General features: G+C 37.5%; 1 protein-coding gene across 3 annotated transcripts in view; it reads left to right on the top strand.

Annotated features, from left to right (window-relative positions):
* The window catches only part of Fmn2 (formin 2), a 338855-nt gene that overhangs the window by 275041 nt on the left and 47541 nt on the right, over window positions 1–16273 (top strand). For all 3 annotated transcript variants that reach the window (XM_074047221.1, XM_074047222.1, XM_074047224.1), the window contains one exon: window positions 29–80. In XM_074047221.1, coding sequence (XP_073903322.1) covers window positions 29–80 — 52 coding nt within the window. The remainder of the gene's footprint in view (window positions 1–28; window positions 81–16273) is intronic.

The following is a 16273-nucleotide window of genomic DNA, read 5'->3' as shown; positions in this document are numbered from 1 at the left end:
ATCCTTTTTTTTTTTTTTGCATTTTCAGCTAAAATTGATCAAGAGGCAGAAGAGACTTCCCTGACGGAGACTCATAAATGGTGAGAAATTGCTTTCCTTTAATATATTATTTCTTCTCAGAATTGGCTTTAAAGTACTTTGTATATTTCATCTCAAGGAACCAATTATAAAGTTTAAGTTTTATTTCCAGTCATAAAATATAACCATATATAATAGTATGCTTTAATCCATAGGAATTTCTGAGCTTTATTTTTGTGACTCTGTATGATGTATATAATTCTGTTAAGTACCAAATTATTGTGAATAATTTAGCACCTTCTCTTTCAAATAGGATTTAAGATTATGGAAATATAAGAAAATGGAAGAAGCAGAAAGCTGTTTTCAGAGTGAAAGTTGAAGGGTTTTGGTTATAGAAAACTATTGAATTTTTATATTTAAATTAAAGTCTAAGGAGGAAGCATGGACTTCCTTGCTTTGGATGTACCTTCGCTTACAGAATGGAGATTTGCCATAAGGGGTGAGCACAGAAAAGCGCTAGAGAAGTCAACCCACTTTACGGACTCAACATTTTCTTCTTCATTCTCTCTGTCTTTAGTCTGCTTTAATTGTGTAGAGAGAAACAGAGGGAGAGAGAGACTGGGATTGTAGTCGCTTGAAGCTGAAGAAGTTGGCTAGGCAGCCTGGCAATTCCAGTAGGACCTGACGGGGCAATCTTGAGTCTGAAGACAGTGTGGAGACAGGATTCTTTCCCACTCAGGAGCCTCAGTCTCAGGCCTTCAACTGACTGGATGAGGTCCAGCCATGTTATAAAGGGGAATCTCTTCATAAACTCTACTGATCAAATGTTAATCAACTTAAAATCCACCTTCATAACAACTAGACTAGTGCTTAACACAAAACTGGGCACCATAACTGTCTAGATTGATGCATAAAATTAGCCATCACACTCTCTACAGAGAACCTGATTATTATTTTGGAACAGTTTTTTACTGAACAAGTTCTTTGTTGTTACTTTATTAGGCAAGAATTTATATTCTGTGAATAAGTGTCATACATTTAGTAGTTCTTTAGCTGATGTAAAATATTATCCTAAGCAAACTGGTAAACAGAATTGCGGGTTTTCTATAGAAAGCAAAAACTGGGCTGAAGACTTTATCATAAGCATAGATTTCATAGTTGCATGAAAAGGCATCTTTTAAATTTGGAAGTGAAAATAAGAGTCATATAAAACATTTGATATTTCCCCCAAAGACATGTCTCTCTGATTTTCTCTGTGTCACAATCAGTGCCACAATCAGTGGTAATTCTGTGTCCTGCCCTCACATGTCATATGGCTGTAGACCAATACCTTCACCTTCAGTACTAATTTGTAGGTGAGGATTAAAGGAGATAGTCTCTGGCAGATGCCTAGTACTCAGTAAGTGATCTATAAATGCTAACTGCTGTGTTGTATTCACATTATCATCATAATCAAAGTGGTTTGGTGGTAGAAATAGGCTGGATAGATAATCTATGCCAGGAGAGGGAAGCCATGAAGGCTAAGGGCTACCCACTCTTTCTGCTTGTACAGAGTATCACTCTGGGAAAACTGGGCCACCATCCCATTGTAGCTTTAGCACTTGTATAGACGCACAGAAGTCTTGCAGCTCTGCCTAACAGGCCTGGGTTTTTGGAACAGGAACATGGAGTATTCAATACCAAAGAGTTCTGTGAAAACAAATGGAGGTCTTCTTGATAAAGAACAAATGAAAAGGATTGTTGTGGATCCAGGATATGCAGCAATAAGCAAAATGGCCAAGCAATTAGAAGTGTAATGGAAAGAACAAGGAAAGAAGACCACCAAAAAGGAGCTTTCTAGGATCATAGTTGGGATGGGAGTCTGGGAAGCTGTGTATAAGCATATCAGGCTGAGCACCAGGCCAGGATGTGGGGCAGCACTCTCAGAAATGTTCTCCAAGCTGTGTCAGAATCCACGAGTATCATAACCCTCTCTGGAACCAGTGGATCTGCACAGCCTCTGATCAACATTGGCTAAAAAATAAGCTATTCTGATCCAAGGGTAACTCTGAGGAAGCCAGACTTAAAAATAAAATTACACTACGTTGTTGCATACAGTGTACTCAATGTCCGTAGACATATGTACCAGGGTCAGCTGAGTGCAAGTGAGAGCAGAAGCAGGTCTGCCTGGAGTGTGAGGGCTGCCAGGCTGGCTCTTCTCAGGCTTTCGAGGAGTGGAGGTCTTTGGTGCAGATTCTGGAGTTCCAGCTCTCCTTCCCAGCTGCAAGTCTTGGTTCTTTCATACACCTTCTTACCCCACCTCCCTAACAGTGGATCCTATATAAGCACCATTAGGACCCAAGGCCATGGTTTTTAATGGTACTCATTTTTGTGCTTAAACTACCTGAAGATTCCTTTACTCCACCAACTTCTACTGAAATTGCAACAAAGCACACACAACACACACTCTATTTGAGCTCTCACTGTTTCAGTTGCCTCAGCAGGACCCTGAGGAGATGACAGCCAGGATTATGTATGTACTCAGACACAGTTCCTCAGGCTTCCTTCCTTCTGGTTTTATTATTGGTTGTTCTTCTTAGGTTCTATGTATCATGTTACCACAAATCAAATGAAGTACATTTTGAAGGTATGATGGTGTCTAAACAAGCTGGTTCTCCTCAGTCTGCTTGGCTAAGTACCCAAAAAGTTCATCTTCATTTCCAGCCTTCCACTTTAGCCCTTTGATCTTGAGTTAGAAAATCCACAGGGCACAGTCAGGTATGTGAACATATTCAAAGATTAATAATCAAAGGAATTTTATGTTCTTTTTTTTAAAATCTCAGTGATGCCAGTCATTTTCAAGAAGGTTTACTATTGCTTTATATCCTGTGGCAAGAGACCAATGACAAACAGGGGAGTCAATAATAGATGAGATAATTGATTGCTGAGTTCAGCTTAAGGATCAAAAAATGATCACATAGTCAACAACTCAACAGCCTTTCCTGTATCAGCAGAGTGTTTTCCCAAAGGTCTTGAGGCAAGTCAGCATACAATATGCTCATCACAGTTACTGGGGAGGAAGGCAGGATTTTGTGGTGGGCATTTCCTCCAAGCCCAGCTCTGCCACTTCAGAAATCCAACTGGATAAGTCACAAAAAGTGCCTGGGCCTCAGCTTCCTCCTTTGGGAGGAGCAGAAGGGATCAGAAGCTCCCCATTCCTTTGGTCCTCTGGGGCTGCAGGAATGGGATACATTGGTCTGTGCAATACAAAAAGCTGCTTCCTGTGTGTCTGGTAAGAGGCCTTACCAGGAAAACTGACTCCTATGAAAATGTTTTGTGAATTGTACACATACACACACACATATGCATACACACATATGATTTCAGCTTGCTTTAAAAGGAATTATACCATCTTGTGTTTGTGTTCTACCTTTATTTTTTTTTTTCTTTTATTCATATATGCATGCAATGTTTGGGTCATTTCTCCCCTCTTCTCCCCTGCCCCTTCTACCTTTATTTTTAAAAACAAACTTTTAGGCCAGGCCTGGTGGCTCACATCTGAAATCCTACCTACTAGGGAGGTGGAGCTTAATTGCAGTTCTAGAATGGCCCAGGCAAAAAGTTCTGGCGATCCCATTTCAACCAATGACTGGGCATGGTGGTGCATGCCTGTTATCCCAGCTATAGGAAAGCTTAAATAGGAGGATCTTAGTCCAGGCCAGCCTGGACTTAAAGGGAGAACCTGTCTGAAAAATAACCAAAGCAAAAATGACTGGTAGAGTAGCTGAAGTGGTAGAGCACCTGCCTAGCAAGCAAGAGGCCCAGAATTCAATACCTAGCACTGTCAAATCCCTTTATACCAAAAAAAAAAAAAAAGTGGACTTTTAGCAAGAAGATAATTACAAGTGTTGTCTACATTAGATTATTATGTTTTTCAGATTATTTTATGATTTCATAACTGAAAATATCCAAAAGAAACAATGGTTAGTATATGTTTTAAAGCAAGTCAGATCTTGTATTCCATTTGTTAGCAATAGTGTTATGTGCTAATTCTGACTGTTTATTCATGCAGTTTTTCCATTCATCTAAAAAGTGGAGCATTGAGCTTTTATTTACCATGAACAAAAGTATATGGCTTTGGAATAAATATTTTGAACTCATCTCATCAATTCTCCCAGAACGTAAGGCGGCTGGGCAGATGAGACTTGAACTCTGTCCAAAACTGAGATACAAATTGAATGAATATATTTTCATCTTAAGAGGATTTCACAGGGCAAGCCAAGCTATCACGCTGCATCACAAGATAAATTCTGTCAGAACATTGCATTGGCTGCAGTCCCATGTGTTTGTTTATTTCAGCTTTTGCTTTTATTTTATTTTTAATTAGCATACACGGCTTTCTTCAGTTGTGTTACCAGACTAAAATATGACCATTTTTATTTTCCCACAGGATGACTTCTTATCTGCGTCAGCTCATAGGTAGAGAATGTGCAAATTTTGGATTTATCTAATAAATGATCATCCCTTTTCATTTAAATTTAAAAAATAAGACTAGGAGTTATAAAGTCAATCTAACCATACTTGGAAATCTTTATTACTTATAAATTATGGCTAGCTTCAAATTTGGGGGGGGTCTTATTTTTTTTTAATTGCATAGGTAAAAAAATCATGTTTAGGGTGAAACTCACTTTTGGAATAAAAAAGAACAGGTTTCTCTAAAACCTGTGTTTCTAACACAGTTTATTCCAGGTATCCATTGCTTCAATTTCACTAAATTGATTTTTTTGCATCAGTAAAAGTGATAGAAATGATTTAAAAGTAAGATTACAATTTTATTCCAACTCTCCTAGAATTAAAATTTGATTATAATTCTATTATAACTTATCTGTGTCAGCTAATTTAGATGACAGTATAGGCAAAGGGAATCAGGGTAAAAAGATGTAAAACTCTGTATACCTGCTTGTGAGTAAGGGCAAAAGAGGTAAAGCTGCATGAACTGTTCCACCACTTCAAAGGATATTTTCCAGGGAGTTTATGACTCTTCCTTCAGATTATAAAGATGTGTTTTCAATAAGACATTTATATGGTACTGAATTTTTTTTTTTTACATAAAATTGCTTTTAAAGAAACTTGAAAGATTAACTGTACCTAATTGTGTGTGTGTGTGTGTGTGTGTGTGTTTTGCAGGAAATTGAACCCAGGGCCTTACACTAGGTATGTGCTGACCTTCTGGCCATATTCCTAGCCCTTGTAACTAATCCGATCATACCATAAGATAATTAGTGAATTTGTTGAACAGAGAAAGAATTAGCGTAGTCATATAAAAGTAAAAATAATGTCTTTTAGTATTGTTGAAGGTTTAGTATGATGAAGGTTTGACTAAACATACTTAATTTACCTCTTAGGGGCTTTTAAATTTTTTAATTGATTTAGGAGTATAGGTGTGCACCAGTATGGCCAGTTCTTTTTTTTTTTTAATTATTGAGGAAAATTTACTAGTTTCTCACTACTTTCCCATTTCAACTAAATATTAGCAAAAGCAAATGAAGACATCCAGTAAACAAAGACAAAAAATGGTAATGGAAGAAGCACATTTGTGAAAGAACTTTAAATCACACATTTTAAAAATAAATACTGTTTCTGCATGTACTATTGCTTGTGTGATATTTCACCAAAGCCAGGACTGCATAACAAATGAGTTGAAATGGAAAATTAATCTTCTGTGAACAATAAAGACAAAACAGGAAAAAAGAAGGCAAAGGAATGTTGGTTCCAATGGCTTCATATCGTTCGTAACTGTTCATTCGTCACGGTAGAGAAATATTTAATCAGTCCTGACTGATGCACACATAGTTCATCATGTCTAGCGACTTTCAGAGTGTCAGAGTGTAAAATGTTTATCCAAGGCATGGACTTCTGGCACAGGGGTAAAATGAAAAGTGAAATGTTTAGTTCATAATAGGCATATTTTCCAGAATCACTCTGAGTAACTCCCGGAGATGAACAGAAGACTACAGGTCTTTGTTTATCTGGCTTATGCTGGCAGACCATGCTGGCTCCAGCCTGGTATTAAGGCTGAAGTGACATGGAATGTCTTTGCAAAATCCCCAAACAATGACATCATTGCCTTAACAATATTGATAAAGTGAAACAAAGTTGGTGTTTGTTACTTCCCAATTTGGATTTCTTAGTTAACTCCTTCAGATCCTCCCAGAAGGTGTGCTGTCTGTAGGCTCAGACCTAAGGCTTAAGGCTTCCCAGGATGAACGGTGGAGTCTGTATTTCACACCTCTTCCCTCAGCCTATGTGGTTAAGTTTAGATATAACACGTTCTGTACAAATGGGTTTTCTTCTCTGGCTGCATTATCGAAATTGTAAAATGCATTCCCGCTCAGCACTGTGAGACTCCACGACACACTTCAGTGTATGTTGATTATAAAAAGAACATTCTAGAGGGATAGTGTCTTCAGAAGATTTTCTGGGTTGTCAACTTTAGTGCATTCTGAATAAAAGGCCTTCCAGTGTCCTGCTTTGGCAAATGTTGGTGTTTCTTTCAGTGTGGGTTGATAATTATAAAAGCAAATGCATCAAAGAATCTCTGCCCTTTAAAAAAGTTTTATTATAAAAAGCAGAAACTTTCTTGCTATATAGGGTCAAGAGGATCCTTTCTACTCTACTATTTAAAAATATATTTGGAAGAAAAAATATCATATATTTGGGTCTAGAATAGACTAAACTGTCTTTAGAAGCTACATTCTTCTCCAAGTTAATAGAGCTTAGAACTCCTGGACATTTTCCCTCTAAAACCAAGAAGAAAAGTAATGAAATTATTATTTTTTTTGCTGGGGATTCTAATCACTGTGTTCCTAAAATGCATGTGGTTAGGGTCAGAGAAGAGGAAAATAATGTAAGAAAGAAAGGGTATACTATTTTGCCTACTGTTTTCTACTTTAAAAAAAATAGAAATAGGAAGGTAAAGGGTAGTAATTGAGGTTATCAGGTGCAACATGATGAAGTCCGAGAAGGTAAACAACTTGAGATAATGTGTTTTTAGCATAGTAGGTTTTCTATAAAAACTAAGTAAATAGAAGTAGTATAAGGGAACAGTGTAAGATTATTTTCAGAGGAAAGGAAGTATTTGAGAGGAGGGTAGAATGAAAACAAGAAACACTGAATCAGTTATAGATGATTTTATCTATCCACACATTTCATCAGGTACATTATGAGCACAATCTAAGAAGTTGTTGTTAAAAGGGCTCATTTGTTTACAAGATACAAGAAACCACATTAAATCAAGTTGCATCTGCAAGACATTTCTCAGCGGTTTCCAGAATCCAAGATAAAGGAGTCAGCCTCAGAAAGGGGCTGTAATGAGGCCTGTGGAAGCACACCTTGGTATATACTGCTCTGGTTAAGACCGAGCTCTGAAAAACAGCCCTGGAATTCAAATCTGGTTTTACCTTTTTTGTTTTCTTTTTAAGTTGTCTGACTTTGGGAAAGTTATTGTAACTATGAACCTCCATTTTCTCATTTCTAAAATAAGGAGAAATAGAATAGTGTTAGACACACAGTAAGTACTATATAATTACTTTATGCCATTCTTCTTGACGGTTATCATAGCAGCTTCTCTCTAATGACTCAGGTCTGTATTTTCTCTATGGATATTATTGTGAAATCCTGGATAGGTGACATGGGCTCACAAAGTACAGTGGGTACCCCAGCATGGACAATGGGTGAGGCAAGGTTTTTAAAGTCAATGTAAGGGAGAAAAAAAATGACACCAACTTGATGTAAATGAAGAGCTAGTAGAGCAATAAGGACTATGGATGTAGTGATCATGGAAAGAGATAACTTTTGCCAAGCCTTGTGGCTCACACCAGTAACCCTAACTACTCCGAGGCAGAGATCCAGGAAGATTGCAGTTCCAAGACAGCTGGGCAAATTGTTTGAGAGACCCTATTTGGAAAAAAAAAATCATAAAAAAAAGGGCTGGTGGAGTGACTCAAGGTGTAGGCCCTGAATTCAAACCCCAGGACCACAAAAAAAGATAATTTGCTGAAAATATCAAGTGATCTTTTTATACTTTGAATTTTTTTTTTCATTGTGAGAACTCTTACATCACCAATCTCTTACATCAGCTCATTTTTACTATCATTGCACACACTAAATTTGGGTAAAAAAACAGCGTGGAGAAACTTTGTGACTGATTTTCACACTACTCATCTTGAAAAACAATGCAGTAGAGGAATAGCTACATAAGTTCCAAGACTACTGACGCTGGTCACCTGCAAGGAGAGTGAAGGAGGAAGATGGTACCAACTTCTAAGTCTACAGCAGGCTCATTACCTTTTTTTTTTCCGTGCTTAGTTTCCTTCATTTGACAAAATTCAGTGTACTCATGCACATAATACATTTAACAAGCAACTAAATATGTAGTAAGTGTATAATAAACACAGATTCCACCTGCCCCCCAAGAGTACGCATTTTCTACTTTTCATGCTTTGATTTCCTTCAAAGGCCCAAGGTTTTCCATGATCCTTCTGCTTTCTCCTCCTGTAAACAACATCCTTCATCTGGGTGAGACCAAGGTCACACTGCCATTCCTGGTCACAGTGTCTCCTAAGGAGAAACATTAGCATATTTGCAATGAAAATATGTTTTAATCCCTCTGGTAAAACTGTGGCATGGAAATTTGCATCTATACTGATTTTTGAAAGAGCAGGGTTATTACTGGCATATGAAACCCTCGATTAGTGTGAATCCATGTAGATTTTGCGTGAAGATTGCCAAACTTTATTGTATATTCTTTAACTCACTGAAACAGTTCCCAAAATGACTGGGAGTTATTTTACAATATTATGAAAATAGATTCTTACGAAATAATTTATAGTCTTTTTCTGTTTGTTTTTAGTTGTAGTCTTTACATTGTTAGCAGTAAGTCGTGGGTTTTGTGGGAACATTCATGAACTGTTGGAATCATCTGATATGAGGATACCATGATTAAATTGAAGAGATAGGGAATGCTTGACATGGTTTCCAAAACTGGTGTGAGAAACACAAGAGAAACTAGGCCAGAAGATCTTGACTTGCACCAAATCCAAGAATCCACAAGAAAGAGAACATAGAAATAAAAATAGTAAAAGTAACAGAGACTATAGAGAACAGTTTCAGTAAGTCAGGGGGACAATGAAAAGAGAGCGTCACAAAGAGGTTTCTGCAGCAATTCCCCTAGTGTTTTAGGCTGTTTTGTGAAAGAATACCCAGCACTGCAGTATACACTATGCTCTTTTATTACCTGAAACTCTGCCTTTTTCCTAAAATAATTTTATTTTCATATTATTGTTATACTAGGAGCACATTGTGACATTTTCCAAAAGACTTTGAGTATCTTAGTCAAATTCACCCCTCCATCATTTTCCTTTATTCCCCCCAACATTCTTAGTTCCCACAGGTCTCATTGTTCCATTTTCATACACAAGTACATAGTATCTCCACCACATTCACCCTCCTACACCCTTTCCTTATACCTCCCCCCACCACTGGTACCAACCCCAGACAGGACCTGTTTTTCCTTCCTGACCTTCGTTTTTGAAAAGAGACATTTTCACTTGTTTAAGACGGCCACATGTGACATTTCCATGTATATATGTACTACATCCAGAGTTGGATATGAGGACCATCTGGTGCAACATCTGTCACCCCATTGATTGCCGGGGTTGGTTTGGCTGATTTGACTGGTTAGGCAGGTGTCCGCTTCGTCCCTCACCAATCCAGGTTTGTCCCTCCCAAAGTTGCCTGCTCACTTGAAGAGGACGAGCATCCCCAATAGAGGAGGACCCTTCTTTGGTCAAGGGTATATGAGTAGCTGCACTCCTCTACTAGGACCTCCAAACAAGCTCTCAAGACTTCATTTTTTTAAAGTTGATTTTCATTTAAAGAATTCAGTGAAAACTGAGCATGAATGAATATTGGTAATATAGGTTCTGAGTAGTCATTGATTCGGAGAACTTAAAATATAGATCCATTTAAAACAAGAACAAAGACAGGCAAAGTGGTGCATACCTGCAATCCCAGCACTTGGGATAGTAAACAGGAAGATCCCAGGTTTGAGCCAGACTTGTAGTCTAGACTATATATTGTGACCTTGTCTCAAAAAAAAAAAAACTGAATGTAGTGGAAATACTATGTACTCATGTATGAAAATGGAAAAATGAGGCATACTGAAACTATGCCAGCAATGGGGAAATGAAGGGATAAATGAGAAATATGGAGGGAATGAATTCAACTATGATGTATTGTAAATGATTTATTTATAAATGTCACAAAGTACCCCCAGTACAACAATAAAATTTAAAAAATTGAGAAAGAACAACAAAATGATTATACTTAGTATTTGAAGTGTTTTTATCACCAAAAGAAACAAAATGAAACATTATTTTGATTTTTTTTCCCCTCCTTTTTGTAGGGTCTCAGATCCTTCAGTGCTGTCTTAGGAAAAAAACAATGCCTTATAGTTCAACACACATAATTTTTCAATGTGTGCTAAAGGCCTTCCAATTTTATCCTTGTGAATATGAAATTTAGGTCTCCTTTCTTTCAAAACTCTTGCCACTTTTCTTTTAGCCCTTAGTTAAATCTCACATGTTCCTGGTTACATAACGATAAGTTACATTAATATTCAAAACCTCTCCACTAGATTTCAAATATGAGTTCTAATATGATACTGTTTAAGTATGAGACCATCTTCTCAGCTGAAGCTTATAGAATTTCCCTTAAAAACCACTTTCTCTAGTTAGGGTATATCTTTTCACAGGACATTTTATACCCCATTCTGTTAAAAGTGGTTTTCAGCTGGGCATAGCAGTACAAATCTGTAATCTCAGCACCCAGGACACTGAGGCAGCAGGATCAAGAGTTCAAGGCCAGCCTGGGCTATATAGCAAGACCCTTTCTCAAAAAATTTTTAAAAAGGTGCTTTTCATTGATAATTCTATATTAAAACTGAAATTCTATTTTGTTTTGTTTTGCTGTGTTAAGTGTTTGAACTGAGGGCCTTGCACATGCTGAGCAGGTGCTATACCACTGAGCTATGTCCCAGCCTTAAAAATCTGTTTTAATAAGTTTGTGGGATTTGAATTGCTAATGTAGGCTATGCTTATTGTGCATGTCTGTAATCCCAGCACTTGGGAGCCTGAGGCAGGGGTTCAAGCCCTTCTTAAAAAAATAAATAATTTCTAATGTAAGTAGTTGGAGAGCTGGATCTGTCTCCTGTCTTCACCAATAACATGCACAGGCACAGTTTATCAGCATTGTAATATTGTGTAAATCCCATGAATTATATTACACTGTAATACTTTAATAGATATTTCTAGATATTAAGGAAAATAAGCAAGATTTTAAGTCTTGCTTATTTCATGTATATACTTTCTTCAGTGTGTAACTGGTCCCTTTTTCATACTAATGTTGTTTATCTGTACCTCCTATAATTTCATTGCCAGTCTTTTAGGAAGTTTATCTGTTTAATTGGTCTTTTAAAAGAACCAGATATTTTGGGTTGTTGATCAACAACCTGTTCTTTTGTCTTTGGGTTTTTTGTTTTGTTTTGTTTTGTTTTGCTATTTCACGTAATCATTTTCTTTGATATTCCCTTCTTTCTACAACCTATCTTTTTGTGGCTTTGTCAGTTACATGAAAAATTCATTTACTTTTCATTGTTTAAAAATGACATGTTTATAGCTATAAGTTTCCCTTTAAGTTCTAATTTGCATTCCACTAGTTTTGAAATGTAAAATATGTCTTATTGCTGTTCAATTATAACTCATATTTCCTCTTTAAGCAATGAGTTATTCAAATGCATATCTATTGTGTTTGTGAAACGGTACAGAGTTCATTTGTCTATTGTATTTCCCTGTTAATTGCATGGTAGTAAAAACAACAACAAAGAAAGACCAGTCTCTACAATAGCTCTTTAAAAGTCATTTAGACTTCTTTTGTGATCTAGAAATATTCATATTTCATTGAAAAGAATCAGTTTGTCATGCTGTACTTCTATTATTTATCAATTCACAGATGCACATTTCCTCACACTTTGACATCGCTGAAACTGGGTTGTTTTATAGGGGACTTCATCTCATTATTGACAGGCCTGATTCAAAGTCAGCTTATTCCAAAGAGGACTTGAATTTGTTCACTTGAGGGCATGTGAAACCACTTTAAATAAAATCCTTGCTTTTCCTTGGGTGTTTGTTTGTTTGTTTGTTTGTTTTACTTTTTTAAATGGGACCTGTCTTTTGCTGTTTTTTATGAGACCCGGTAGAGTGAATGCAGATGGAAAACCTGGCTTATAATTCAGGACATTCAAGGGAATATTTTATTGCTTTATTTCTCTGCCCACTGCCAGAGCTGAGACAAGTAAATTTCCATACGGTGTCTTTTTTGCAAGGGATTTCTCTCTCAATTTCTTTTGTATGAGTCTTTTGGTATCATGATTTGTGATATTTGTGTGTTTGGGAAGAAGGGACCTCTTCTATTAAGACTCTTCACCTTGGAGTATTTCTTTGTTGTTTCATAAAATAGTGTGGGGGGGGAATCCTAAAATCCATGACATGTTAAATTAGTGAAAAACAGCATATTTTAAAAATAAAATCTATTAATCATAAAATTTAAATCCAAATCATTACTAATCTGTAAAGACTGACCTAATCTCCTAGTATAATTGTGGAAATTTCAGTTTTCTCTTTTGGTTCTATAAATGTTTCAAACCGCAAACTTTAAAATTGTTTTTCTCTTGATGGAATTTTTTACCATCATGCAGTATACCTCTTCATTGCCCCTAATGCCCTTTTCCCTGTGTTCTCTACTGACTACATTTCTTCACCAGCGTCTTTCCCCAGGGAGAGCTTTTCCTTAGCTTTATTTTTCTGTGCAATTTGGGTTTAGATAGTTTTTTTTGTAAACAGCATTTATCTAAATTTTTATTTGGATATTGAAATATATAACCTGTAGACTTTCTATTATAAATATCTTAAGTTCCTTTATATCTTTGATGATTGTTCAAGTGTTTGGTTGCTTTTTTTCTTCAATTTTTTTTTCTTTCCTATCTCCTGGTAGATGGAAAAGTTTTCTTTAGTTTCCCTTTTCTCTAGGTTGGTCTTTGTAGGTTTTTAACTTCTTGTATTTTAGTGGTTGTCCTTAAAACACATATTTTCTAACAGTGACTATAATTGTAAATATTCAATTCTCCTCCTGGCAGAATATAAGTGAAACTTTGTCTAAATTTCCCTGTTATCTCAAGTTTAAACTCAGAACTCAGTGATCATTTAAGAATTAAAGAACTGTACTTAGTGAATCTCTGTACTACTGTTTCTGTGCCTTTCTTCCAGGTTAACTTGTCTTCTTGCTGAAGAGAAATTTTAGTAGTTCTTTCACCATAGGTTTTTTAACAAGATTCTTGGACCCGGGAGTTATGTAGAAATGTTTTAAATTTCTAAATGTAAGGGATTTTCAAAATTGTCTCTTTGTTTTCTTTCTTAATTACATAAAGATTACATGAAAGAAGATTTGCATGAGAGTAATTCTTTGCATTTTTAAGACTTGTTTTGTGGTCTAGAGAATCATCACTGTGTATAAATTGTAGCAATTATGCTTAAACAGTGTCCTAGTGGTAGATGTGGTATTTATGTTTGCTTACCATTAAGTGACTTAATAGAATTGTTTAAATTATTTAAATATTCTGTATCTTCTGATTTATTTTGTTTTCCTGTTTCTATCAGTTGGACAGATAAAGACTTACATAAAGACATATAAAGATTTATATGGTAAATATATCACTTTCTCCTTATAGTTTTGACAGTTTTGCTCTGTTTTTTTCCAGTGTTTCTATTTTAGATAGCCAAGTTTAAAGTTGTTCCATTTTCTTTAACTAATTCTCATTTTCAATTCTGTCATTTCTAGTATTGGTTTCTTTTTTCCCCTTCCACCTCCAGCTTTATTAGAATAGTTTTAAATTACATTTTCTATTCTGTAGGACATTACTTTTTCCATCTGACTTTAAAAATCCAGTTACAGCAAATAAAACACAGTTTTCCACATGATACAGTATACAAAAATAGCTTCTTGATGTCTGTGAAAATACATTTCTTTATATCCCTGAATAGCCCTAAATTGTGCTAAGTCTCAGCCTTAGTGTTTGTTCTGTATTTTAGATACAGTCCTTGAAAATTGTGTTTAAAACTTTGCTAGTCACTCATACCCCCAGCATCAGTGTTCTTACCAAGCTGCTTCTGTTGAACTTTTTTCCTAATTTCCCTCATATAGCCATCAGCCATATTTGTGTTTTTATTTGGTTCACTCCCATTCACCTGCATGGACTGTGAGGGCCTGATTAATGTTATTTAATAGCTTACTGAGGTCAGACAAATCAAGAGCATCATTATGTTAAAATGAAAGTTATTTGTGGAAGTTTACAGACACTCCAGAACTGGTTTTACCTGCTACCTGGAACATATTCAGGAAACTCATTAATCTGCTTGCTGGTCTGACTCAACCTATCGTCCATCAAAAACTCTTCCCCAGAGGTTTGGAGAGCAGCTGTTTCACAAAGCGTTACACATTGCAAGTCTGAAAAATAAAGCATAAACTTTTCTGTAGCTAAATGCAGAAAGTCGCGTTCCCCCATCCCTTTCGTGCTTTTATACAAGTAAAGTTCACTGTCCTGGGAGTGTCCTTTGGCCAGTGAAGAGGATTCAGAGGAATTAATACAACCATCAGTCAGAAAAAAAGAGGGTGACAAAGAAAAGCAATTGGGCTGTTGTCTCCATCTTGTGTGCCCACACAAGATGCCCTGACTTGTCATGGCATAACTGAACTTTGCTTGTCTTGCTACAGTTGATGAGTATGTGACCAGTTTCACCAGACTATAGCACTTCCCTGTGGTGTCATCTTTCTGAATGTGTCCAGCACTCCCCAAGACTAGGAGTTCTGCCCATCCACATGGTCAGGTGGCCTGTTTGCCACAGGTGCAGCAACATTGCTTTTGCCCATCTGGACTCCTTGCAGTGCTCTGCCCTCTGGCTACCTTTACCACAGGTACAACAGGCTTTATCCTCGTGAAGATGACAATCCTTGGCAAGATTACCAGCCTCACCATAGTGATGGACATCTGGAAGAGATGAAGAGGCACATTGGAGTCCTCTGCCACAGCTCCTCTTCCACATCCCTGGCCTCCACCAGGAGAGGCCAGAACATCACTTCAAGTCCTCATTGCTGCTCATGGATGCAGTTGCCTTTGGCATCTGAACAGCTGCAGTGGCCTGGGAAGGTGGTTTGCCAAGCAGCAGCTGTTTATCTCCAGGGTCCATACTTGAGCCATACCCAGGTTTGCACATGGCCCCGCATACCTGGTACTGTTTTTTGCCCAAATTTTGACTTTGCCTGGTGTCAACATGTTTATTAGCTCTTTCTGGACAGTATCTATTTGTTGCAGCACTGTCAGCTTCACTTTCAACCTCTCTGTACACTCATGGGAAATATTCCCACTGCCTGAGTGCCCTAATTCCGGTTTTTGCACTTGGGAGAAGGAATGCAGCACTGGCTGGGGCCCTGGGCTCAGTGGGCACACACAGCTGTATGTTAGCCATGATCCCATTACTGACTGATTCTGTGGGCCCCCACACTGTCATCAGTGGCTGTGTTGAAGCTGTGGGTCTTTGCTATACACATCTGCTTAGACCCTGCCCCCTCATTCTCACTATATCTGGACATTTCCCTTTGCCCCTCTGTATAGTAGAGTGGTGGCTGCAGGCTCATTTGGGGGACTCCTGAGGGAATCAGTATGGTGTATCCTTGCTTCATGTTTCAGGGTCCTTCCTCACAGACACTCTGCTCTTTGGTTTAGTGGATTCTGGACCTGAAATTGGCTTAGTTCTGGAAACTGATGAGGGAATCATAATTTTCTCTCAGAGCACCTACAGTTAGCCTCCTGCTGCTCTATTGTCATTCTAGTTGCACGTTGAGCAATACATTGCTGTTTGCCCCTCAGGATGTCGTGCTGTATTAACTATCTCCACAACCCCCTCCAGGTTGTATCTCCTTACCTGCTCCTTGGCTTTGCCAGTGACTATGGTAATTGTGTTCCCAGGCTCTGGTCACTGAGCTTGACCATGTGGCCCCTGTTCCTTTAGGGTCCCATGTCTCAGTGGATTTTAATGAGCCCAGTTAATGACCTACTTCCTCTCACATCCCTGGCCTACACAGAAGAGTCCCAGCAGCTCTGTTT

Source organism: Castor canadensis, chromosome 11, assembly GCF_047511655.1.
Source record: "Castor canadensis chromosome 11, mCasCan1.hap1v2, whole genome shotgun sequence".
Classification (NCBI taxonomy): Eukaryota; Metazoa; Chordata; class Mammalia; order Rodentia; family Castoridae; genus Castor; species Castor canadensis.
Note: the sequence above shows the minus strand (reverse complement) of the source record. Positions and strands in the feature narration are given on the sequence as shown.